The sequence below is a fragment of the Scophthalmus maximus genome, chromosome 3 (assembly GCF_022379125.1).
Source record: "Scophthalmus maximus strain ysfricsl-2021 chromosome 3, ASM2237912v1, whole genome shotgun sequence".
Classification (NCBI taxonomy): Eukaryota; Metazoa; Chordata; class Actinopteri; order Pleuronectiformes; family Scophthalmidae; genus Scophthalmus; species Scophthalmus maximus.
This window is the reverse complement of record NC_061517.1, coordinates 17,315,245-17,342,739: the sequence shown is the minus strand read 5'-3', so window position 1 is coordinate 17,342,739 and position 27,495 is coordinate 17,315,245. Positions and strand designations below refer to the sequence as shown.

Below are 27,495 nucleotides of genomic sequence, written 5' to 3'. Positions count from 1 at the left end.
TGCTCATACCAGTTAAAACACACAAAGAAATGGCTGAATGAGAACTTTACACATGAATGAAGTTACTAGAGCGAGAACATCCTTATTTGTGCAACTATGTGGAGCCGAAAATTTTGTGAGCACCTGCCATGCCCCAGTATGAGATCAAAAGAGCCATGTCACGAACTGTCTTAGGCTGTCGGGATTTATATTGTGGTCCATTAAAAAAGATAATCACAGAGCTGATACAGCAAGGAACAGAGTATGTAGCTGAAACCATCCGTTTAATATACTGTATGTCACTATAGAGATTGGGAGTTGACTCCTAATCAATACTGTGCTTTAATGCAACCTGCATGGACACTGAAAACGTGATGCCCTTTTTAGTTCAACAGTGGGTCGTGGTAGGGGCAGGATGAAACAAGTAGCTCAGATGTCCTTCTACCCAGCCTCATCTCACAGTTCTTACTGGGAGATGCCAAGGCTTTTTACAGATCAGGCAGAATATGTAATCCCTGCAGTACGCTCAGGGTCTGCTCCAGGGTTTCCTCCCAGTAGGACGTGCCCAGAATTCCTCCACAGATTCTGGGAGTCATCACGTAAAGGGGTTTCCCAGTCAATTCAATGCAACGAAGAGTTTTCTTTGATTCGCCGTCCAAGGGTGTATCTTCTTTGTTTTGACATCTTGTTTGGGGGAGACAGTTTTAAGGAATTTGTTAATGATGCAATTCTCAGCTACACCTGAAATACTGAGGAACTGTCAAGACACAAACATCCATCTCCAAAACTTGGTATTGTTGAAATGTTTCCTGTAGTTTGTGTTGATGACACATACAGTCAACGTGAACAAAGAGCTCCAAGTCAGAAGAGAAGTTTGCAGAGTGGCTTTTTTAAAATCAGTTCTTTGTGGTTATTTTGCACCAGAGTGCGAATAGTTTTGTTCTCACTCAATCAAACAAGCTTTCATTTGAGCTTAGGGTGAATATGGCCTCTCTCTCACCCCAGTCTGCTGCTTGGCATCTCTTCATCTATCCTTGAATTTTATATCCAGTCTGTCATCATTTCATGCTCTTTCTTGGCGGTCCCATTTCTTTCCTCCGTCTTCCGGATCGATCTCAGATCTCAGCAGTGTGTCCCACTTCTCTTCATGTCTATCAGCGTGTTTTTGTTTCCCCTCTCCTCCTCGATCTAATTCGTCTGTAAGTCTCCTCTTCTCTTGACTCTTCACGAACCACGTCCCCTCTTTCTTCTTTCTATTAAACCCACATGCCAACTAACAGGATGCATGTGCAGCATGTAGAGAGCAGATACAGCAGAGTGGTAGGTATTCAGACATGTTCATCACTTGTTTCTCGGATCCTACACCTGCTGCAGCCTGCTGCAGTTTTAGACGAATGCCCTGTGTCCTTAACGGAAAGCCGTCTGGGAAAAATTTAAAGAACAAGGGGCGCACAGAGAGATGTATCATCAGTAATTGACGGAGAGATTTGTGCTTTTTGGGTTGTATTTGGACTGTAAATGTTGAGGGGAAAATCAGAGGTATTGTAAATCCTCCAGCGAGATAATGCTTGCTTACTGCAGATTTCCATGTCCTTTGAGACACTAATTGGCAAAAACAGACAGTGCCAATTATTTTCAGACGCTGCTGAAAAAGTTTTCACTCTATCAGACTGCATTGAAATCTGGAGGAGGCAGATTTGACCAAGAGTGTCTGCCTCAAAAGAACAAGAAACAGTGAATTCAAAACAATTTATTTCAGCATGAGTGAATGAATCGAGCGGTTAATTTGTACAGGAACCAGCCGAGCTTGAAATCCGCACCCTCGTAATACTGTAAGGAATATTAAACAGAATATATTCTGTGTGATACAATTAAGGCGTCTGTGTGTCAGTTCAGATTCGGCTGCATGAAGAAGCACGCTGTGAGTTTGAAAGGTGTTATCCATCACCGCAGAAGCACCACATGAGTGGCTGCCATTTGTACTGTCCAAAATTATACAAGTGATTTCCTCTAATAGCAATAAGCTGAGTTTGCTGCCACAGTGAAAGATGCTGAATCATTAATTTCACCTTTAAATTTTTCCCCCCCGAGTGAACCAGTATTCAGTGTTGAAATTTAATTGGAGAACATCTAAGTACATTAGAAGCTGTATTATCATATGTACGCATCCCATTTGTCTTTGGGGCCTGGTTTCATTGTGCGATTTCGGGCGCTCACTTCCCTAGGGTGGGGTATTACTTGGTGTAGAAGCCGTGTAGAGTGGCCAGGTTTCTAAACAGCGGCACACTGTGTGCAGTTTATGAACACATTGGACCAAATTTTGACATTCAAACAGTCTTTATAAGCTCTTTAAGCCTCTCACCGGAGCGGCCCGTGTGTGAAGTTATGCCTGGTGCAGCTGCCTTAGAGCCTATATGTTTATGCTTTTAGCTTTGTGAGCTGATGCCAAGTCCAGTCCACTGAAGGACACCCGGCAGATCAAATACGAAAGTTAACACAGGACAGACGGAGTGTAATCATGAAAAGATTTAATGTGCGCGCTCGATACCTGCGCTGTCAGAGTCACTCATTATCTGAAAAAATCTGTCTGGAAATGTAGTTCAGATACAGCGTAGAGTATCTGCGTTTGTCCATCAACAGAAGATACATTGCAGATTATTCAGTTTGACGTGACCGTCCAGAGTGATAAGAGGAACGAAGCTGAAAGACAAACAACTGACGAGTGTTGAGTGTGGATACTGGAACGTTTGTTTTTGTCGAAAATGTCAGTTTATCCGACTGTTTGTCTGTTATCCTTAAAAACTCAAGACTATTTATAAAAGTAACAGGTGGTGCGAGTTGATGGCATTGAGTGCTATGCATATTTTTCCTAATAATTTTTTTGTATTTGTTGTTTTACCTCATATCCATGTCTGTGTTTTATTTAATGTTTTATATAATATATGGAGTTAGTTTCTAGTCTCTGTTTTCGAACTTTTGATGGAGCCATATGTTTGAGTCCTCATGCTATGCTAAGCTGATCGACTCCTGGCTTTTCGCTCCACTATTAATTCACAATAATAACATGTTACTTCTAACTCACTAACAAACAAGTTCATCTCCCAAAGGTGTCGAACTCTTCCTGTAAAATTTTATAAAATAAAAGTGACTATTTGTTAGTTTGTTTGTTGAGTGAGGAAATGTACTGTTGATATCTTATTTCTCTTTACATCATACAAAGAGCTTACCAAAATCAAACTCACTGCACTGTCTGTCTTCTCCCTTGTCAGAGCTCGTCCAGAATGGCCGCCTGCTGATGCTGCCCCTAGTGGCCGGAGACCTGCACTCGCTGCTGCCTGACGAGAATGGGAGGCGTCTGTACGTGGCCATGAAAGATAACCTGCTGTCCACCAGTCTGGACGACATAACACAGAACCCACGCAAGGTTAGAAGTGGAGGACGCGCGCGCACACACACACACGCACACACGCACACACACACACACACACGCACACACGCACACACACACACACACACACACACACACACACACACACACACACACACACACACACACACACACACACACACACACACATACCATCTGAGGCAAGGTACGACACAGACATACAGCAGACATACACGTGGCAGTTGATGCATGTTTGGAGATACACAAGAAATACACAGTCCCGTGACAGTTAACTGATGTGTCAGACGCCGGACAAGACTGTGTTAGCTGTAGAACTTTAGGCTTTTATGATGTTATGAAAAAAAGTCAATAACAGTTCTCTTCAGTCAGACCACAATTTATTTTCTGCACTTATTTCACATTCCCACGCCCACCACTGTCCACTTTTACTGCCGAACAGTGGAACTAGTGGTGATGGGGAGGTATTTTTCTGTTAGACAAGAACAGCTGAAATTTGGATCAGGTTTTGAGTAATAGCAGGGCTAGATCACCTCCACATTTTTTCAGTCATCAGGAGACAGCTACATGTGTACAATCTGTAAATGGAATGTTATATAATTTACATTCCTATTCCTATTTTTTTTTTCTGATTTAGTGAATTAAACAAGTTTTTGTTTAAGCTAATTTATTTGAAAGGGACAATGCCCTGGCATGTTGATGGTAAAAACATACACAGACACGTGTATAAGAAATCCAGAAGTACATAGACACTTTTCACATCAACATTTTCGAAGACCGGGAGTTTGACATGGCATCAATATGAAGCTTACTGTAATGATGTGATTCTCTTAACCCTGAGGCAGGAAGTGTCCCAACAGCTCTGCCTTTTCCTGATCCAGCTGTTCCCGCCCTGGAAATGTCTCTCCTCCCAATGCCTTTAATGTTTTATGTAAAGCACTTTGAATTGCCTTGTTGTTGAAATGTGCTATACAAATGCCTTGCCTCATCCTAATGAGGCTGAGCTAATATTAATGTTGCCATGCACTAATGTCTGCATCTGTACACACCAGTGGTGCGACTACACGTGGCTAATATCAGTGTAAACAAAATTCATACTCACAGGGGCCCAAAACCAAGATTCGCAGCAGGAAACCTTCAGATGAATGGTAAAATCAATCTGGGTGGAAATCTGTTTAAAGCAATCTGCTTGCTAGAAAAAAAGAAGAAAGAAAAAACTTCAGAGGAAGGGTTAAAGGCCTTTTGCAGTTCATGCCGCGGCTTTAACACAATATCCAGACAGACACAATGATGGTTTGTCAGCCAGACAGGCTGAGTTCAGGGTCGTATCAAGGAGAACGACAGTGCTGCTTTTAATAACTCGACTCTGTCTGATCAAATCAATGCCCCAATCAGCCGGACGTACACACGAGCCATTAGAGAGGTGAAGAAGTAGACAAACAGCCGCAGAGACCGACAAGAGAGACAGCAGTCAAGCTGGCCAGCCACCCACTCAGCCAGGCAGTCAGCCAACTAAAGGATAGATCGTCACGGTCACCTCATAACCCGGCTCTGTGCAGGCTGTTAAGTTATATATTTGAACATACAGTATTTATAGTCTGTTTATGCCGCTCCAGCTTGTATGCACCACTGACAGCGCCGTGCTCTCCGCATTTGTGTTTATTTTCTCTTCTACCGCCGTCCACAGCTTCTTATCAGTGCTGCCCGAGACCAAGCGATGCCTGCTTTCATTTATTTTTATCGCCTCACAACTTTATAACCGAACACGTACTCACAGAGTATTTATGAGCAATCTTACTGGCTCGGTGAAACCGGTTTTGGCACGGAGCGATGTGCAACCAGCTCCTCCAGTCCATCCCCGTGCAGGCCTGAGTGCTCGAAGGTGACGCTGTTGTCATCAATCTTTTTTCCTTTTTCTTTGATCAGCCAAAAGCCCTCAAGAAATTCCTTCTCAGTGAGTCTTCAGCTGGCAACCCACATTACACACAGGGTCACCAAGGGTTTGAGTGTGTGGCTCATTGTTGCATATTTGTTCTTTATTCATTACCACTCCTCCCATTGTTTCTGTTTTCCTTCTTGCTTTTTCACCACAGGTATTTACTGTCAAAGTACAGAACATCTTTAAAACATTTTATTCCCTGTTTGGTTTACTTAAGTCCATTTTTGCATGAACCCACAATCTCCTCATGTGCTGTTTAAACTGACGACCGGCGTGCTTTTCACGCAGGGGCATACTTCCAATAAACTTCCATTTACGTGGCGAGAATCCTGCAGAGGTGGTCCCAGCTCCTGTCAGTTGGTATTTGGAGATAAGGGGGAACGCGGTCTCTAATCTAATCTGATCGTCTCGGCTCCACACAGCGCGCTGCAGGAATGACTACATCAGGGAACAATTACGGGCTATGCGGAAATTGTTTCCTGAATGCATCATCATTTGGTATTAAACACATGCGAAGAGCTGGTGTCACATTTTTCTAGATTAAAGCGAATTCAAGAAAAAGAGAACAAAAAACTGAACAATGGCTTGAGGGCTCTTCTGTTAGGACCAACGTCCATGCACAGATCGTGTGACACTACTATAGATCTTTGATGGTGTTTGGCTGAAACCTTACCGGTTTCCATTTTTAACATGATGTGGCCTAAAACAAAAGTCAGGAAATCCTTCCTGTCTGTTCAGAAACACACATCACAGTTTGTGTGGTATGTGGAGATAAGTGTGGGACGATCACTTATCATATCAACTCGATCTCTGCTCCACCATTGTGGTCTCCGAGGGAATGACTGACTCAGGGAAATATTTAGATTAGTCATCCAGCTGCCATCTGACACTACCCCTCACTCCTATCTCTCTCTCTCTCTCTCTCTCTCTCTCTCTCTCTCCCTCTCTCTCCCCACTCGACTGGTGAAGTCATCCATTTGCTCATTAGAAATGAATCTTTCCATTTCTTTGCTGAATCCTCTGCAACCGGACCTCGACTGGCCCCGAAGCAAATTGGACCTGATCCAGGAACAACCTGTGGATTTGATTCGGACGCAGTGATGCGGACTGTTTCAAAAAGGGGGTTAAACATGTGGGACTTTGTAATGTAACTGCCTCTAATCTGTTGAAGGCCTCTCGTTGAAGGCTTGAATACGTTAAGGTCTTCATATCTGTCCCTGTGCCATGAGCTGAAACCAACTCCACTGAGCTTGTAACATTTGGAGATTTGAAGAGTTGTATTTTGTACCACACATAAATGTAATCCTTTGGCAGCGATGCACATGTCAAAGAGCTCACATACGATGTAAAGTGAAGAACATGCAACATGACATGAGGCATGTATGTGGGCTTCTGTGTGGGCAAACTGTCGAATCAAAACAGATTATCCAACGTTCTTGCTTCCTAGCTCGAGCGACTGCTCTTCTAACCCAACAGGGGGAACATATGATTCTTCTTAGGTCCTGTCGAGTCCAATAAAAACTTCCCTGTACATTAGACAGAGAATAGGATATGGCCTAGGAATACATTCGAGAAGCATGACTGGAGGGGGGGGAACTCGGTTTGAGTGAGGTTGGATCCATAAATTTGGAGCTCTCAAATGTTCTGCGTGACTGGGATGAAATAGCTTCATGACCACAGAATATTTAGCACCACAACAGTCTCAGGCGTTGCTAATGAGAGGCTCAGGAGGCTAAGCCCTGCCAAAGTGATCATGGAAATATTTTGCTGAAACTGTATTGCTGATTTACATTCGGATACGAATGCCAGCAGGCCACCCCAACCCAGTATGAGACGCAATCCGCACATCCAACCCAACCCCTTTGCTGATCTTCTTGCAGCAAATCCACTGAAATAGCCTAAATAAATAAGGCTTGTAAGTGTATAAGTAATTGTATTTAATCAACTGCTCCTGAACACACAGTGTACATTGTAAACAGCTGCTTCACGCTGTATGACAAGATGAGTTTGCCGGCTTTACTTTTATTCTTGAAACCCCATTTTGCGATATAATGTGAAAATTACGTTATAATAAAACCATTAACACTGGCTGCAATGATGTGATGTAATCACATAAATAACATTGTTATTTAAATTTAAGTAGTGTAATGTGGGGTGTGCTTATTCGGTCAACAAATAAACTGACAGTCGTCGTGTAAACGTGCACCTGTAGCTGTAGCCACTGTCGCTGCTGCTCTGACGGCTCTGCTTGTTCTCAGGAGTCGGGACTTGACGCCGTTTGGCTTTTTAATTTTGTTCTCACTGAAGCTGCCTCGCTGTTGGGACGTTAAATCATTAAATCTCACAATTCTCCTCCTGCCCTTTTTTCTTCCAGATCAGTCATACTTTGCTGTCTCTCTCTATACCTCGCTTCCTCATAACAGCACCTGCCAATGACAAAAGCCTTTTATCGGAAAGAGTGGAGTGAGCAATAAAATAACTGTCTTTGTTTTCTTTTTCTCTCGCTCGCTCTCTGCAGCTGTACTGGCCGGCCAGTCCGGACCGTGTCCAAGAATGTCTCTTGGCTGGGAAGGATCCAGAGGTAATTTAAGGCATTTGCTCACGCGCGCACACACACACACACACACACACACACACACACACACACACACACACACACACACACACACACACACACACACACACACACACACACACACACACACACACACACACACACACACACACACACACACACACACACACACACACACACACACACACACACACACACACACACACACACACACACACACACACACACACACACACACACACACACAAAAACAGTTACCACAGTTAAAGTAACACAGGAATCCTACTGAGATATGGATCGGTGACTTACAGATCAGCTCTCGCCAGTTTTTTTCCATCCTTTCTTCACTGCCTGCGGCAAAGTTATACTACCGCACGAGAAAATGTCTAAGAAACAATCTGATTATGAAGCAGGACAGTTGCATGGTGGATTGCAATCTTTAGCCGAACTAAAGTCGAAAGAATCTGATTCGTTTTGGGAGCAATAAACAAACACGAGAGACGCTGGCGAGGATATCAAGGTTCAGGTCGGCGACATTTATTCGGACAACGAAACGACATGTACAGGGCAAAATGGACAGATGTCGACGGGAAAAGAAACTGGTGACACTCATCAGGAAAACACATCAGTCAAAGACACTTTGTTTTTCAGGCTCGGTGTAGGTGGAGAGCTTCACGTCTTCTGTGTGTAAAAGCACAACAAGTTTAAAATGAAACTCTCACTTACACAACAGCACCTACTGAGAATCATGCAGCTCATGTTTTTGACAATGAAATTCAACTTAGCTCCTTTAATTATTACTTTTTCAATACTGTTAACTCAGGGTTAAAATTCAACCAGTTAATATAGATTAAAACCATAAGCTTAAATATGTAATGAAACAATGATACAAAATACTCCTACTTGATTTCTTGTGTTGTTTTTCTCTCTCTGCCTGTCTCAGCTGGAGTGTGCCAACTTCCTGCGAGTTCTGCAGCCTTTCAACCAGACTCACCTCTACGTGTGTGGCACCGGGGCCTTCAACCCCCGCTGTGCCCTCGTGGCTACCAGCATCTTCCAACGGGTACAACTGCACACACACACACACACACAAACACACTCACTTACACACACAAATGATCCTTTTCTTTAGCCACATTATTAGCCATTCGAAAGTGGCGCCTCTTGTCATAGTGACTGGAGGGCGAATCACTGGACCAACGCGACAACGTGGCCTTTCTTAATCTTTACTTAACCTGTGAAAGGTTTAACTGTTAGCAGCACTTTTGGCGGCACACTCATAACACTCTCGCCCACTATCTGACAGGATGTCGGGTCACAATCAGTGGAGAATAAATGGTGTAAAAAGTGGACAACACCAATCGAAGCCCGAACTAATTAGGAGTCAGGCAAATACTGTGGATGTGATTGTTTTGGCTCTTGGTTGTCTCTGGTTTTTTAATAATGATCCAAATAAATAAATAACATAAAAGAATATATCCAAACAGCTGTAGCACCTTAACCAGCTAGGTTGCAAGCCAATGTCGGGCTTTTCAGACAAATTTATGAACGCATACATGTAAACCAAATTGAGAGTTGACTGCTGGACACTGCTGTTCCTACCACCCACTGTCAACTGTGTGTGTGTGTGTGTGTGTGTGTATGTGTGTGTGTTCTGCCTCCCAGCCCCAGCCCCTATACACAAGCCTATCAGCAGCTGAAATATCACGTGTGTGGTGTCTGCCCCCATGCCCATATACCAGGTTAACTCTGTGCCATCTGTCTATAATAAACACTGTGTACCTTTTGTCAAGGAGGCTGCAGTCTGCGGGCGACTGGACACTGTTGATATATTTTTTTATTCGACATCTTCATGTCAAGTGTAATGTAGATGTAATTCTGGAGTCCAAGCGTGTCCCCCTCATAGCGCACTGATTAGATGATAATTCATCATCGTTTTGACACATGTGGGTTATCATTCTCTCAGAAATAGGTTAATGACTGTGAATTCCCTACGTTATGGCTTTGTGTGTGCATGCGTGTGTGCATGCGTGCATGCATGCGCGTTCATGCATGTGTGTGTGTGTGTGTGCGCGTGTCTGTCTTTCCATGTGTCCATGTGCATGTGTGTGCAGTTGAACCCTGTGCCAGTTGTGTGAATGTGGGGTCAGAGAATATGTGGGGTTTCATGTGTGTGGTCATGTGCATTCCTGAATCTGTTTTTTTTTAGGTTGCATGCATGCCTTTAAGCAGTGTGTGTGTGTGTGTGTGTGTGTGTGTGTGTGTGTGTGTGTGTGTGTGTGTGTGTGTGTGTGTGTGTGTGTGTGTGTGTGTGTGTGTGTGTGTGTGTGTGTGTGTGTGTGTGTGTGTGTGTGTGTGTGTGTGAGGGCTAACAGCTAATCCCATGAAAGGGTGTGAGATCAGAGCAGAGGTTCAGACTTGGTGCTTAGAGGAACTGGTGGCGCTGACTGTTTTAAGACTGGACTTCACACATTTTTAAATCCCTCCACTTAGCCCAATTACCCTTAGTTGGCCGCTCACTCCTAGTGTGTGTGTGTGTGTGTGTGTGTGTGTGTGTGTGTGTGTGTGTGTGTGTGTGTGTGTGTGTGTGTGTGTGTGTGTTTGTGTTTGCCAGGCTGGTATAATTTCCACTTATTTGAGAATTAAATACAGTCTTTCAGTCTGCACAAACATTTGTTCTCTCCGGTCTGACTCCTAAAGTCCGGTGGAATTTTCTTCCAGTCAGTCTGACTGACGTCTGTCTCGGTTTTTCTTTGCCAGTCAGAGCACCAGACTCTCTCCTACAGCCAGACAGAGTGTGGGAAGGGGAAATGTCCCTATGATCCGTTCCAGAAAACAGCTTCTGCTGTCGTTGGTAAGTCGACCGTCTGTTTCCTGATATTGATTTACAACAAATTACAAGTTATGGCAGGAACAGCTCCAACGTGTCTGTGAGGGTTTAAGTTTGATCATAGACTCCAGTTTCTAATGACAAAAAAATGTTGGCAGAAAAGATAATGAATGGGTTTTCAGTTCATTTAATCAAACTAAGAACTAAAATGTGTTGTTGTGGCAGCGCTGTACAGGGCCCTCTGCAGAAAAATCAGAACACTATTGACCATTGACACCATTAGTAGTTTGGCAGCTGACCAGGTTTTATTCTTACTGTAAACTTTTTGATGTCATCTCTCCAATATACCTAATTTTGTATTATTACCATTTATTTCATTTTTTAGCTCGTCATCTCTGTGCTGCTGTAACATGAGGAATTTCCCCCTACAGGGACCAATAAAATACATTTTTTTATTAACCACTGTGACAATATGTTGGTATAAGCCTAAAATACACATTGTGAAAAAAACAAACATTATCCATTCGGTTCAGTCGTTGAGTAGAAATAACAAAACGTTTTGTCGTTCTGTGAAGATGGAGAGCTGTATGCTGGGATCACCTCAGACTTCATGAGCAGGGACTCTGCCTTCTTCCGTAGTCTCGGCAGTCGTCGCGTCCTCCGCACTGAGCAGTACGACTCCACCTGGCTGCAGAGTAAGTGCAACATCAAAGAAAGAACAGTCAAAGGGAACCGAAAGAAAGTAAGAAAAAAAATCTGTGGAGGTCACAGCAAGAAGTTTCAGGATTTCTGAAATGGTTGGTGCTACGTCCTTGACCTTGCACATGTACTGGCCTTGATTGCCCTCTTTGTGTTGGGCTGTCTAAACTGTGAGTGCTCACTGTTCCGTTTTAATGGGTTCTTTTCAAGTAAAAAAAAAATCAATCTAAATATCCAACAACCATCCTTTGTGCTACTTTGTAAACTGAATCAGCATCTCAAAAAACCCCGTCCTACGCAGCCGGTCGTCTGTCCTATGATCAGACCAGCGTGTTGACGTCTGCTGCTGATAACGACAAGATACATGTTGACTTTCTCTGCCGTTCGACAAGTCAATTGTGCCCCCATCGTCCCTTGTGCTCTATCTCTGTTCCTTGCACATTCTCACATGCATGTTACGTGCATATCAGTAGAGTTGGATTGCACTACAGTTGATTTAGAATTTACCCATCTTTCCGTATGTGTGTGTGTGTACCTCTCTCCTCGCCAGATGCCCAGTTTGTGCGGGTAGCGCCACTGTCTGAAACTGATAACCCGGAGGATGATAAGGTCTACGTGTTCTTCACCGAGCGTGCTCAGGAGGCGGAAGGGGCTGCTGGGAAGGTGCTCTACTCCAGGGTGGCACGTGTGTGCAAGGTACGTGTGCAGTTTGTCAGAGAAAGATAGTTGTGTTTGTGTGTTCGTGTTCTCGTATCAGAACCTGTCTGCATGTAGTTTATGTAAATGTCTGCCTGCACAGGTAGAGAGTTCATAAGTGCTGGTCAATGTGTGTGGACTGTTTATTTGTTTGTCACAATCACTGTCTTTACTTTATCTTCTGCTCCACTGAGGATATTTGTACTGTATGTCACTTTATGTGGATCTGTATAGACATTCACCTTCCACTGTGTATGTGCATGATATGTGATTGTGTGTCACACAAAAGCTGGAAAATATATTGGAACATACATCCGACTGTAGAATTTCAGCAAAGAATTTTTACATTAAATTGAATAATGTGCTGGATTTCACAGCTATTTATTTGATAGGCAATTTCAGATGTAAGATAGAACGGTAGTAAATGTATGGTACAATAATCATTGAAGATGTTAGTGTAGTATCTTCATAATAGGACGTGTAGTAGCCTTACAATATTTTTTACAAATAAAAAATCAATGGCAGGGACACCTATGTTTGTAGAGTAGACATATTATTTTTCTTAAATAAAATTCTTCTTTATTTTTCTGTGTAGAATGACATTGGAGGCCAGAGGAGCTTAGTGAATAAGTGGAGCACCTTTCAGAAGGCGCGTATGGTATGTTCAGTGCCAGGACCAGACGGCCTACAGACGCACTTCGACCAGCTGCGTGAGTACGCGCCCAAGCATCAAGTGACAAAGGCACTGCGTGCACTGTAAAACTAATCACATCCGACAGGCCTCAACCGCTGGTCACATCAGCATCTGGAGCCGTGCCACTGAATGCTTCATAAAACAGGCCCTGAGTTCAGATACTCATCATGTGTGCGTTTTCTGTTTATGGGTGTGACTCATGCAGAGCAGGAAACTTGTGGCTCAAATAGTTTGAGTCGAACGAGAGTTTGCAGGCTGACGGGAGAAGTGCTCAACCACAGCCTCTGTCTGTTAGTGTGTCTGCGTGGCTCCGCTGTTACCACGGTGATCAACAGCCCTGACGGTCACCTTGGGTTCGTCTTCGTGCCTCAGCCTTGGTAACCACGGCAACCCGGCCTCAACAATCAGTTGCTGTGGCTTTATTCAATATCAAGGATTGTGCCAGTATCCTGTGTGTGTGTGTGTGTGTGTGTGTGTGTGTGTGTGTGTGTGTGTGTGTGTGTGTGTGTGTGTGTGTGTGTGTGTGTGTGTGTGTGTGTGTGTGTGTGTGTGTGTGCGTGCGTGTGCGGGTGCGGGTGTGTGTGTGTGTGTGTGTGTGTGCGTGCGTGTGCGGGTGTGGGCGTGCATGAACTCGTATCTGCAGATTTAAAACTCTCTATCTATATTTTCTGCTTTGAGCTGTGAACTGGTGCTGCACTCTTGGAAATTACTATCCTGCCCTCTGCTACAAGAACACCTTTATGTCCAGCAGTGTTATTACCTTCAGTAAAATGGAGGTTAAGATATTTTAAAATCCCTAAAGAAGCGATACTTGAGAATGGTTCCCATCCATCAACCTGTGTTATGGGCCCCTGCATGCTCCCACAGCACCACTCTGCTAAAAGTCACCAAAGGTGGGACTTATTTACATTGGGCCGTTGGGGCTTCACGGCTCTAACTACTGTTTTTAAATGAAGGGTATGTGTTAATAATTCGGGGTGTTGGGGTTTGAAACACATGGCTGTTAACTGTTGTCCCCAGATGGCTGTTAACCTGCAGGCAGGGTGTAACAAAAAGGTGTTACGGGCAGTCTGGGAAATTGAAAGGTCCCGTGTTTTTCGCAGTTCGAACCATAGTTTATGGAGGTGCTATGCCAAACAGCTGGGGTACCTCTTGAGGTAATGCTTGGGTTGGACTACATAATGTCAGGCAGATTGTAGCCAGACCTGCAAGGAGTATGGCGCTGGGCGGATTCAGATACAATCAATCGATTGTCAATTAATCTCATGTATTGTGTCATAGTGGACAGCAACTGAAGCTGCATGTGGGACGACACACGCCGTCCTAACAGAAAGCATGTTTGATTTTTTGAATCTCCATGTTGCAAGGTGGAACTGTGAAACAGAGGGAAGGCTTTCAGGCGTTTCCGAGCTCGGGCAGACAGTTATAGCTTCAGACACTATGTTTGTTTGCAGTCTGAAGTCTCGGCCTCAACACGGCAAGAGTTTATGACTCACCTAAACTGACACAGTTTTAACAGGCAAAAATATCTGACTCCAGCATAAGTGTTACAGACAATCACATACTAAAAGAATATTGTTAGCAGAGGATGGTTTCGATCCATCGACCTCTGGGTTATGGGCCCAGCACGCTTCCGCTGCGCCACTCTGCTGTGTGATACGAGCCCCTAAACAATCCCTGAGTTGGGCTAGAGATGCTGTAAGTTTTTTTGTGAAAAGCCTGTATTACATATTGGGGTCTTCGCGTTTGAAAGACGTGGTTGTTTATCCGACAGCCACCATCTAGGCACAGATGGTGGTGCTACTAACCAAACTGTTGTAGTCATCTGCATCTGTCATGTGTCAAGCACAGAGTTTTGTTTTTTCTTTCTGTTGATTACCTCAGATTGAATTAGAAGCCACAGTCTCTGGTTTAGGGGGCCAGTGCCCTATCCATTACGCCACTGGGGCTTTTATTTAAAGCCTTGAAGAGACATTTGTCAACGTTTAGCTCCCTGTGTAAAGGAAGTCAGGTGGCCACTGGAGCATAAGGTTTTGCTCACTGAGAGAAAAGCATTGGACACATGCAGATAGAGAACGCGGTAACAGAGAGAGAGCTTCGTGGAGACAGGACCGGTTTCTTATCACGGCGAGTTTTTGTAAACAGAAGACTCTCAGAATAAACAACATGATTCGCTGAACACACACACACTCACACCATATTACTTTTTGTATCAACTCATACAATATACGAAATCACACGCTGTGTTTCTTTCTTCTTATTGTCAAACCTGTATACTGACACACATTTGAATGTACACACACACACACACGCACAAACAGCTTTGGAGCTGTTAACACACTTTTTCAAGCATTCAGCCAGTCTTGTGTACACAAGGCAGTTCAGACTTGTCAGGAGCATAAACATTTCTCGTCGGCGGGCCTGTGGCCACATTTTACACATCTGATAAGAGTGTGTGCAGATTTGTTTGTGAGCACCCTTCAGCAGAACACACACTCATTTCAAAACCACAAGCCCGTATACAGAAGATTAACCCATCAGGTTAAGAATGCTGTCAGTGTTGTGTTTATGCCACGCTCTGCCGCACAGAAACACTACAAATCCAATAAACCCTCCATGGTCTGCGGGCCCCTCATAGCAGCAAAGCTGTGAATCCCACCTGGCTCTGTGTGTGTGTGTGTGTGTGTGTGTGTGTGTGTGTGTGTGTGTGTGTGTGTGTGTGTGTGTGTGTGTGTGTGTGTGTGTGTGTGTGTGTGTGTGTGTGTGTGTGTGTGTGTGTGTGTGTGTGTGTGTGTGTGTGTGTGTGTGTGTGTGTGTGTGTGATTCAATTTTGCAGAACAATTTGAGGGTCTCAGTTACAGAAAACATAGGCATTAATCACCTACATTCAAATGAAACACCAGGCAACAAACTTTACAAAGACACATTTACATTAATGTGTCTTTGTACGTATATGTATAAGATACACAAAGCACAAAAAGAAAAGCAGTGGTACTTGTGTTCAGTAACCTGTAGGTACAACTATCTGAGGCAGTCACAGAGTCCGCAATGTGAGGCCAGTGCAGAAGAGCCTAAAACCTGTATTCTCTCGAATGACCAGTAGAGGGCGACTCCACTGGTTGCAAAAAGAAGCGAGTTTCTGTAGAAGTCTGTGAGAAAATGACAAAGAAAGACTACTTCACACTTGATTTATAACGTCAGTGAACAGTTTCTGAGGAGTTTATGGTCTCAATCTCCAGTTTCAAGTGTTATTCAACACAGCATAATGTTCTTTTTGTAAATCATGTTCCCACATATCATAAAATAGACGATAAAGCACAGTATGCAATGAGGCATGGATATCCTGTGATTGACAGCTAGTACCGGCCAATGGGTACAGGTCGTAGTCCAAATATGGTCACTTCTGGTTTCAAAAAACCAAGATGGCGCTGGGCAAAATGCTAAACTCAAGGCTTTAAAATGGCAGCTCATAAACCAATGGGTGAGTTGCCACTTTGTGTCAATTCTTATTTCGCTGCCATCGCGCTGTTTTGAATCATCATGTCAACGATGGCCTATCTGTGGCAAGTTCACGTTATGCGCTAAGGATACTCCAGTCATTTGTTTGTTCCTTAAAAGTATAACTGAACTTGAACATTTAAGTCCCCGAGCAGCTCATACATATTACGTATGAGGCAAATGATACAAATTATAAATCGCTAGGTGGTGGAAAATCTTTTCAGCAGCTTTTCAACTTTTGTAGTTGGAGCTATTGTGATAAACCATGATTTCCTCTGCCTAACAAGCAATGTATTTTGTTGTTGAATTGGGAGAACTTGTTGTAAATGTTTTATTGACCTCTGTTTCCTACGGTATGTCTGTGGTGGTTTACTCACATGTTGGACGAAGTGTTTGAACGCCCTCACTCTTGTTTTGAAGAGAGCATGTGGTGATCACCTCCAGGACGGACTTATGAGACAGGCTCGGTTTGAGGTTTTCGCTCGGTTATCTTTGTGTCTCGGGCTGCGCAGGCTGCGTTCGTGTTTTTTTGCGTTTTACTGTTAATGTGTCTGGCTGTTGTTCGGTGTCGCCTGTCGGGTCAAGTTTTACGCCGAGCCTCATCAGACCTCAATCGTTCAAAAACCAAAGAGTTGAGTGGAAGTGATTCATGTTTACCGCGTTGTGTCTCGAGGAGGACAGGCATCCGTCCTGCTGCTGAAACAACTGCGATTCTCATCTGGTAACAAGTTCAACTCACGGGAAAGCTGTTTACTGCCGTTGTCCCTAATGTGGTCATGGTTGTTTTGGAGGACAGGCATGCTATGAGGTTTTAGAGCTGGAGACAACAGGCCTCTGTGGCCTGGACCCAGTTTCATGACACCTAAGACAATGGGGTATTTTCGGTCATTTTCGTCATCTATTTTTGTCTGTATGCGTAAGATTCAACTGTTCCGGAAAGAGGACAGCACCCATATCCTCGCCAAGGAAAAGAGGGGAAGTGGGAAGAAAAGTGTGGAGTGAGTATTTATGTTTTGAAAAGACGTCACTCGAGCAGTCTGGGAGTGTAAGGTCTGAATAAAGATGAGGTGTGGAGAAGAAGAAGAAGAATATCAACTATGCTTTATAGCTTAAAGGGCAAATATGACAAATGGAGGGAGGGGAGATGAGGAAGAGGACTGTCATATTGTCAACCACTCTGTATGATGAGAAGGGAAAGTCAGAAAGAAAGAATTTGGCAGAAACTGCAAAAGACGTCATGAAAAGAGGAAGGGGAGAGGTCAAAGTAAGGATGAGGATGATGAAGATTAAAGAGGGGACTACTGTAATAGAGAGAAACTCATCAACCTTGTGACACAGACGGCAGCTATGTTTAATCCCTCAGACTGATGCAAAAATTTGAGATGCTTCAACAAATTAACCAACAACAGTGTGTTTTCAACACCGAAGTAGTATCCCTCTCAACAGGTCATCAGGTACAGATGAAAAAAAAAATCATAGTTTGAGATTATTTCACCTGCTGTCACTGCAGCGATTTTGCTTTAAGGCGTTAGTATAATCTTAGTCTAATTTTCTCAGCGCTAATGCAGTGATCTGTCTTAATTTGCGTTGTTAACACTCATTACCGCAGGATGTCTGAAAGTAGGACAAACACATGGAATCTTGACATAGATCATGGTACATTTCTTGTCTTGTTCTAAGAAAAGAACATTTTCGAAAGATGAATAAGACACCAATGTGGGTTAATGGGAATCAATAATGTGAGAAATCAATTTTTTTGTCATGGATAAAATGCACTTTGTAGCTCTCCAATGCTCCAGCTATTGACGCCATACAACCATGACAGATGGGACAGCAGGTGTGACATTTTCAGGAAAGTTGACGTTTTAATGGACATTTGTTTTTATCCAAAAGCCAATTTTGTATCACTGAGGATGGAGCAGATACATGTTCAGTATGTCTTTGCCACCGGGACGCCCAGGCCTGTCAAATGACTTTGACTAATGCCTTTCCACTATTTCCTGCTGAATTACCTCATCAATAAAAACACATTCTGCTTTGAACGAGAATGAAAACATGTTTTTTATGATACAGAAGAAAATGAATCATGTTTTGACGCCTCCATTGAGACTTTCTAATCCATCTTAGCTTGTTTGAAAAAGACTTGAATGGAAGCCGAGTTTATCAAAGGGGGAGAAACAGAGGAGAATGATAGAGGGGGAGAGGAGGGATGAGAGGGGACGAGAGGGAGAAGGTGAGGGAGGATAAATTAGAAGAGAGCAGAGGTTATAGCACGAGGTGTTGACCAAGGAAGGAGAAAATACAGGCAGCGGTTGGAGGAGGAGGGAATGAGACCGTGAGGAGGAGAGTAGATGTTATCAAAGTGTTATTGCGCCGAGAAAGAGAAGGTGCAGAGTAGGGAAAGTAAATAAAGTTAGAAAATGGAGGATGAAGTGGGCGAGGAGGAAACAATCAGGGGAAAGGACCTCTGGCCAAACGACACTAGTTGTTACTCGGGAAGTAAAGAAAAAAGGGAAAATGAAGATGAATATGTCAGATGTGGCTGAGTGGAAATTGTAGTGGCATAGGCAGAACTATGCCTACTGTTATGCAAATGTGTGGTACAGCCTCCCCTCTACCACTAGTTTCATCTTCCCCTTGAGCTATGGTACCCTGAAAGTAACACAAGGGACGCTACATGGAGTGGAATAAGATGGCTAATTAGTGTGGAAATCCTGGAGAGAAGAGACGTTTTAAAAGTAACAAAGGTCCTCGCTGATCATCCGCTGCACTTTTTCCTTACATCTCTGTACGATGTAGACATTTATTTGAAGTGCTACAATGGAGTGAGGAGTACAAAGAGGCGTCACAATAGACAGACAGCAGGAGAAGAAGGACAAAAGAGATGGGATATTTATGAACAAGGAAATACTGCAGCCCAGACAAAAGGCTTTTTATTCCCTCATAGGACAAGGAGGCGACGAGTGAGGTGAAGTGAAGCTAAAGAGGTGTGAGGGGTGACGGGGATGGAGACAGGGAGGGGAATGGGGCTAATAGGAAAGGATGGAGCAGACAGTAAGGTGGAGAGTGAGGGGTGGGGGCGGACAAAATAACAAGGAGGAGATGGGAGTGTGAGACTTTTCCAAAGCTACACTGTACTTAATGTAAATTATTGCTTTTGCCAAGTGCCATATAAGTGCTGGCCAGAGTCCCAGTCTTAAAGTTATTAAAAGTAGAATTACAAGTAACATTTTCTTTTATAAATAGATGTTGAGCACATTCTCCAAGGAGCATCATAACTCAACTTGTCCTTCCAAGGTGTTTAGATGTGCTATTCAGTTACACCGATGATTTTATCTTGAAAAATTAAGTCTCAGTCTCACAAAGGTCCAGGAGAAACTGAACGTCCTTCGCTGCTGCCCTGGGAGAGCAGGCACGTTCCAAATTGATTTTCTCTGTCTGGATATGAATGTTCAAAACACAAAGACATAATAGCAGTGGCTGGAGGGGAAAAAATGATGTCATTGAGAAAACAGTGTCGCGACTAAAGGAATAGGGCCAATAGCCGTGGGGGGTTAAAAGACGAGACAAGATGGAGGCAGGGCTATTATTGGCAAATGAATGTGGATGGCCATGAAGAAATGAAGACAGGAAGAGTGGTCAGAAAGGTGAAAAGTAGGAGGAGGAGGTAGATGTTGGCATTCAGAGTGGCTGGTCAGGGAAAGAGGGAGGTTAGGGGAGTCCGCCTCGGGGCTGTGGCCAGACAATTAGGACGAGGAGGCGGAGGGGGAGGACAAAGATAGGGGCTGTGGCCGCAGGTCTGCGGGCGAGACAAGACTATCTTCCCCTCAGGGGGAAACAACCTCTTTTTTGTTTAGGGAAGACGACAAGAACAATCCTCCAGAGAAACCAGGCCAGACAGACAGACCGAGAGAGTGATGGAGGAAAGGAGAGATAGCGGCAGGGAGGGATGGAGACTGGGAGCGACGGCACAAGTGAGAAACAAAGAGAACGAGGGACGCCTAGCGGGATCACGGGATGTCCAGGTGGATTTGAGCAGAGAGGGGGTGGGCGGTGAGCACCTGAGGAACAGATAAGAGACAGACAGAAGAGAAGAAGAGTAGATTCAGGAAGAGACAAAGGTAAGCTGCTCAGGACGAGGGATTACTGTTGGTACAAGATGGTGGTCATCTGTCTGAAAGTGAAAGAGACAGAAGATGGGGTTGAAAAGATAAAATGAAAATAAGAGACGACACTATGATTGATCTGCTGTATCTTACATATTTTAAAACTTAAAATCAGGACTCCTTGCTTCAAAAAAATGAATAAATGTAAGCGTTCATCTGGACTCACCTGGCCAGATAAGACAGAAGCAGACATAATCACATATTCCCTGCACTCGGTGACAAATGTGTGTTTGCTTTCCCCCTCCCCTGCTAAAGATTAATGAAACTAAAGGCACCACAGTTTAATAAATCAAAAGGGGGGAAGTTAAAGCAAGGTGGAGTGGCACTAAATCGGTCGTGATTTAAACTCGCCTCGCGGTGATAGTGCAGAATTTTTTGCCAGCTTGAGCCGTAAATAACCGGGACGTCGTCTTCAAAGTCTTGCAAAAAAAGAAAAATGTTCCTCTGGCTGCGTCTTCCATAGTTTAACTATGTTTTCATGTGGAGCTGAAGCCAAGAAGAAAGGGAGCCCGACTAACTTTGAAGCACAAGGTGCGACTCGGAGTTGTTACCCCGCTGGGATTAACAAAAGTTTGCATTAAGTTAGTTTATGCACTTTTTCAATATTGAACAGAGAACATTTACTCGCTATGCGGCCTCCTTTCTACCTGCCGTTAAAACACTTTGCTGTGCACAGTACAATGAGATATCTCTTCTCCTTTGTCAGCAAGTGGTGTACCTTCACATTCATAACAGATTGCTGCTTGCGTTTTGGGGAGGTATCTTTAGCATTCCAGCAGTGTAGTTCTATTGGCAGTAAATGTTGGTCTTCTAGGTTCTCAGTCAGTTGCTTCACGTCGATCGTGACTGAAACATTTCAACAACAATATCTCCAACCTTGGGGATTCTCTCGCCTTTTCCCACCAGCGAGCTATCGCGCTAAACTAAGATGGTAAACATCTAATTATATAATATTATACCTGCTTAACATCAGCATGGTCTTTGTGTGTATGTTAGAATACTGACTTTAGAACTGCTGTGTCCATGGCCAGGGTTAGGCCACACAATATCAACCTGCTTGTAGCCCGACCTGGATGACTTAGGGTGTCCGGTGGTTTTGGAAACGATCAATCTTTTTTCGAGGCCATGATGTGAAAGACGGAGGGTGTTATTGATGTCGATAGGTTGAACTGTAATATAAGAGGAAAAGGTTTTCTGGCTTTTTCCAGCACGAGAGAGCCAGCATCAAACCCACTGCTTCGGATGCCACGTTCGTCACGAGCACTTCCTTTCCGGTGACGTCATGGCAAAAACAGTGATTGGTCAGTGAGCAACTACCTTTTGTGCCTAATGAGCCGAGTCGGATCCATCTTAACTGTACAGGACAATCAGCTACTGCCAAAATAGTTTTAGCAGAGGATGGTTTCGATCCATCGACCTCTGGGTTATGGGCCCAGCACGCTTCCGCTGCGCCACTCTGCTGCCTATGGAAGGAAAGTGGACATAGACTTTCAAATATGTGGCAGGCACAGACTCACAACTCCTGGTGAATGCCTGACACTTCTCCTAACTAGAAAGGAACCATTGTCGGCCAGTGAAACATAACTCTGTTTTCCACTACCAGTGTCCCCAGAGTCCCACTTTTGGTTGTTTTATACTAAAGTCACTGTTACTCGCGGTTACCACCAGTTCCCTCTGAATTCATTGTGTACAAGCTGGTTAACGCATTGTTTCTATGGTGTTGGTTGAGATTCTTTTAGAATTAGTAACAACTCTTTGCGTTTTAGTATATTGTAACTAACGTTTGTGTTCTTTTAAATGCACCCCCCAGATGTTATATGACATCATATTTTAAATTTTACGTCTTTGACCTGAAAATCCTCAGCGGCTTGGCTCTAATGCAGGGACACAACACAATGTGTTGTCCAGTTCACTGTAACAAGTTACCGTCAATGCTTTTCTTTTTTCCAGACAAATATCCCCAACACTCGGTCGTCAACATGGCCAAACATGGTCCTGACCACTTCTGCACATCTTGCGTGGATGATTAGAGGTTGGGTGCATATTTAGGTGCACTTACAAATGGGTTTTATCTGTTCTTTGTTCCATCTGATCACTATCGGATCACCCAGTAAACATGTTCCCACTAGATATAAAGGGAGTCGCTCTTTCATGTGTAAATGGCTTCCACCAGGATGGTTGTGCGGCTACCGCGTAAATCTCAGCTCTACCGGGTTAGATGTAAATCTTTCAGTGCCCTTCTGTTGACTCTCCGGCTCATCCCTTCTGTGTGAAAAAACTTTGAGGGGCTTTGTGTTTGCCAAACAGCATATATATTATCCAGAGCAATAAATCAGAACTGTCATAGAATAAACTTTAACTCAAGTAGAAGGGACGAGACAAAAAGGAGCTTGAGGTATGATATGATATAAGGTTTTGGATTTATGAAAGGAGTTGAAGACACTGGCCTAGAGAATGAGCAAGAAATGATAAGAAAAGTGGAGAGGAGTGAAAAACGATGGATGGGTGAGATACAGATGAATCAGTACAGTAGATGAGGACAGGAACAGAGTTAAAGAGAGGTAACTGCACACACCAGATATCTGCATTGCTATTTCAAAGTGAAAAGCAGGAAGAAGGGGGTGGAGCACAAACCCATAATCCTCCCCTCCCTGCCCTGAGGGGCCTGCTGATCGCTTTTATCGTCGCCTCACCAACGTCGGCCGCGGTCATTGGTATCCTGTTTTCAGGCTGTCTGAAGAATGAACAGATTAGACGTGTTCTGATACGTGTCAAAAATTGATGATTGTAAGTCGTTGTAAGTTGATGGTCATAGGTCAACGTTACCGTGACCTCACAAAACCCGTTTTTTGGCCATAACTAACTCAATCATTCATCAAAAATCAAAGGTCATCATCATTGTGACATCATGATTATTATATTTTTGTTAATCTAACGCCACAATGGAGGAACAGAGGCGGAGATTGTGACCGTGTTTTACATTGGATGGATTCTGGATTGGTGACAATAATCTTGGTGTCGACCTCGAAACTGTGGTGATTGTATAGATCTTCTGTGTTTATCTCAGTGAACTTAAAGTGGTGACATGAAGCAAAACAAGAACAACAAAGCTTAACAAAGTAATTTCAAATAATGTTGTATACAAATCCCTATGTCACAAAAAAAAAACCTTCCTTCAAGTCTGGACATAGATGTAAACTACAACTTGAATGGTAGCTGGATTTTGTGTGTGTGTGTGTGTGTGTGTGTGTGTGTGTGTGTGTGTGTGTGTGTGTGTGTGTGTGTGTGTGTGTGTGTGTGTGTGTGTGTGTGTGTGTGTGTGTGTGTGTGTGTGTGTGTGTGTGTGTGTGTGTGTGTGTGTGTGAGAGAGATTAGACTTCCTGCAGGGCTGTCGTTCCACGGAGGCCACCTGAAGCAGCGGGAATGTGGGGATAGTGATACCCTTCATCGTCTCTGTCACCACAGCAACATCGCTGCCTCATTATGGGAGAGGAGAGAAGATGAGAGTTGTGTAGAGGAGAAAAAACAAAATAGAGGAACAGCCCTTTCCAACCTTTATTGCTGCAAAGGTCGCTGCCAAACTGTCTGCATCTCAACATCGACCCGATTACTTTTCAGTTAAAACCTTTTTATAGAGTTTCTAAGACTTTTAAAGTTGTTTGCCAAACCCTCTGAGCCAAGGCAAGTCACATATTTATAGATTATCACAGCACGACACACAGGAAACACAGGTCTCTGTTCTCTCCTGGTGAAAACATTCCGACTCTTATCTCAGACAAAAGTGCAAAACAGAAAATCTTTGATTTCTTGTGATTCAAATAAACTGTGAAAACCAACGAAGGGCTGTGACAGCAGACAAGGAATATTTTTGACGAAAATGTTGAAATTGTGACTACGTGAGATGAACACGCGCTCAAAATCATACATTTGAGCATTGTGTATCGGGCAGGCTGGATTTGTGGGAGTGAAGGAGCGCGGCCTTTTGGAAGTCAGGAATACTGCACCCCACCATGTGGGGTTGTCTGCTGAACAAACACAGTTGCATTTGCTGAATTGTTAATCAAATTGTTTGTGAATTTGTAAACTGTAGCGTCTCGGAGACATTTTTTTCCCTGAGTTTCCATCTGTTTGTTTGTTTGTCTGTCAGTATGGGCATGAATATTTTGTGACGTGCTTTGTTTCCAAACTAATTTGGGTTTTCGAAATAATTACAATAATTAGCCGGAGGAGGGAAACCACAGTATGTTGATTATATGGAAGAGCAGTTGTGTTTGTGTGTTACACATACACATACTGTATCTCAGAAACGAAAATGGGGACAACCATTAATCCATAAGGCCAGTTGTGGTCAAAACTCTGCAGGATACCTTTAATATAACCTTTATGTGATGTTTCTTTTTTAATGTGTAGTAAATTAATTTTACCAGTGTTGTAGTTGATTGATTCTGACCTACAGTCCAGGCGGTTGCTATTGTGCCAAGTTATGACATTAGGCTTTAATTAATGTAATTCATCAAAGCTGACATTCTTAGATGCATCAAATCTCAAGACACTTGATGTCTGAAATATCTCAAGTTCAAATGTTATGTAATCGCAAAAAAACCCACATTTGTACACATTTCAACCAGTGGTTCTTTGAGTTATGTGGTTATAAAGACAGACAGATGAAACAAGTGAATATCCACACTCCACCTGATTGCGCTGCGTGAGGGAGGGACCTCAGTCGGAGCAACACCGAAGTGAGAAAAAAACGTATCACGTGTCGATCCACTGCGCTTTAAATGAAGAGCAAAGGCTGGGGCGTGGTGTCTGTGTTCGTGTGTGTGTGTGTGTGTGTGTGACAGCGGGCGCCGTTCTCCTGTGGTGGACTCTGCCCTCAGTTCTCCCACTGTGGCCGGTTATTAATGGAAACAGATTCATTACAAGCAGCCAGTCAGCCATGCTCCCAGCACGCCTGATGCTATTAGTCACACAGTCAGACTGATAGATACAGTACATGCACGCACGCGCACACACACACACACACACACACACACACACACACACACAAAGAAAAAAAAAGAAATATATATATTGAATACCAAATACCACCCTCAAACTCAAACATTGGCAGTGACACAGATTCATGAACCTTACAAAATCACACGTCCAGTTATGTTCTTTAACATGTAATTTTTACTATGGCAAGTATGGTTTACCACTTATCCTCATCATTCCTTCCCTTTTTCCTCTCTCTATCCAGAGGACATCTTCATTCTCCAGGGGAAAGACAAGAAGAACCCTCTCATCTATGGACTGTTCACCACGTCGAGGTATGTACCGCTGTAAAAAGCAGAAAACAGTCAGAGTAACTTTAAATTGTATTTTGTAATCTGTGTTCTTGTGTTCTGCACCATGGGTAAATGTTGAAAATTCCAGCAGGGCGGTGGATGTAAGGGACTGGAAGTGTCTTGAATTTTCCACTGGGTGGAGAAATTTTGTCCCTGCACACATTGTGATATTGGAAAAAAACAAAAATACACTGAATCATTAGTATTGATCAGCAACACACCCCCCCCCCCCCCCCCCCCCCCCCAAAAAAAAAAAACTGCACATAAAGGTAGACTCAGCTGTTTTATGGAAACCTGTGAGTGTGTGTGAATGTGATTTTAAAAAGTTTAGTGTATGATATCTGAAAGACATGATGTCTTGCAAATGAACCCCGTGATCTACGAAAACAAAACAGAAGAAATCAGCTCGATGATTTGCGTCTTATCTATTCTAGCCGGGACACGCTGCTTGTGTGTACGTCGTGTATGTGTGTGTGGCAGCAACCTTGCTAAACTGCTGTGGCCCACAATCATGAGCTTGTCCACAGGACATCACTAGCGCGTCTGCTGCATCGCTGCTACTGCCATTCCAATCTTTCTTCGTTGAGTTTTCCTCGGATGAAGGCCATCAGTAATAATAATCATCCATCATTGATGAGTGATTTTAAGAGTTGGAGCCAGGAAACAGTCATGTGATTTTTGTATACCTCCATTCAGAGAGAGAGCACAGCCAAAAAAACTACAGCCCTTTACCTCAGACACTGAAATTATATTGAAAGGCATCAATTATCTGTAATGTTGCTAATATGATGTCAAGAGGGGGAACCGCACGCATGTCACATTAAAAAGCGGGCAAAATTCCGAAACTCCAGATGACGCGCTGCAGCATCTCATGCAGACAGCGTGGTGCTCTCACTTGGCCGCCGTGGGCGGCAAAATCAAAACCAAATGTTCCACACATGCAACATATTCAGTGCGTACCAGCTGTGCACTCCTGCCGCCCCCAGAGGCAGCAGCGGGTACTGCAAGTGTTCAAAGGCGACATTTAGAGGAGATTTAACAGCTGAATAGCAAATTATACCACAGCTTTACTGTAGATTAAAGGGCAGGTGACCGTGGAGGCAATTATGAGATTTCCTTTGCAAGAAAGGGAAAAATAATAGCTCGTACTTGAAATATGGATGCAGCTTCTTTGAACTTCAAATGAACCTGGACTATGTTATGATGTGGAGGATTGGTTAGCAGAAGTTGGAAATGGTAACTTTTCATGAAATGTTATCTTGAAATACTGAACAAATCCGTCACTGCCACGTTTGCTGCATCACGATGGGAGTGGAACGCAGTCAAGAGAACATCTGTGACATGATGTGAACGCCCCATGTCACGTGTGTGTTTGTGTGTGTGTGTGTGTGTGTGCACGTGTGTGTGTTTGGAGGGGTTAGAGCTCGACTTGTATCATATTTTCATACAAAAATATACAAACACTCCAAACCTCTCTTGAATCAGAGTCTCTCATTTAAAGACACAGTCCATTACATCGCTCTCTGACCTCGAGCTGCTTTCAGAAAAAAAAAGTCATGAAGGAAAAAAAGGACAAAATTGAAAAAGTGAAATGTATTAATATAAAGAGGTCAATCAAGAACAACAACATGCTGTGCAACTTCAAACTTGATTAAAAGCCATGAAGGAACATGGAAAATGGGA

The 27,495-nt window shown here is 43.5% G+C and overlaps 1 protein-coding gene and 2 non-coding genes across 9 annotated transcripts in view; 1 reads left to right on the top strand and 2 right to left on the bottom strand.

Moving 5' to 3' along the window:
- Positions 1-27,495, top strand: part of sema3h (sema domain, immunoglobulin domain (Ig), short basic domain, secreted, (semaphorin) 3H) — a 58,989-nt gene that overhangs the window by 18,058 nt on the left and 13,436 nt on the right. For all 7 annotated transcript variants that reach the window (XM_035644725.2, XM_035644724.2, XM_035644721.2 and 4 more), the window contains 8 exons: positions 3,249-3,403; positions 7,843-7,905; positions 8,843-8,962; positions 10,660-10,753; positions 11,305-11,424; positions 11,979-12,124; positions 12,720-12,834; positions 25,725-25,794. In XM_035644725.2, the coding sequence (XP_035500618.1) occupies positions 3,249-3,403; positions 7,843-7,905; positions 8,843-8,962; positions 10,660-10,753; positions 11,305-11,424; positions 11,979-12,124; positions 12,720-12,834; positions 25,725-25,794 (883 nt within the window). The remainder of the gene's footprint in view (positions 1-3,248; positions 3,404-7,842; positions 7,906-8,842; positions 8,963-10,659; positions 10,754-11,304; positions 11,425-11,978; positions 12,125-12,719; positions 12,835-25,724; positions 25,795-27,495) is intronic.
- Positions 14,398-14,469, bottom strand: trnam-cau. Its single transcript has one exon. It is a non-coding gene; the product is annotated as a tRNA-Met (tRNA).
- On the bottom strand, positions 21,872-21,943 carry trnam-cau. Its single transcript has one exon. It is a non-coding gene; the product is annotated as a tRNA-Met (tRNA).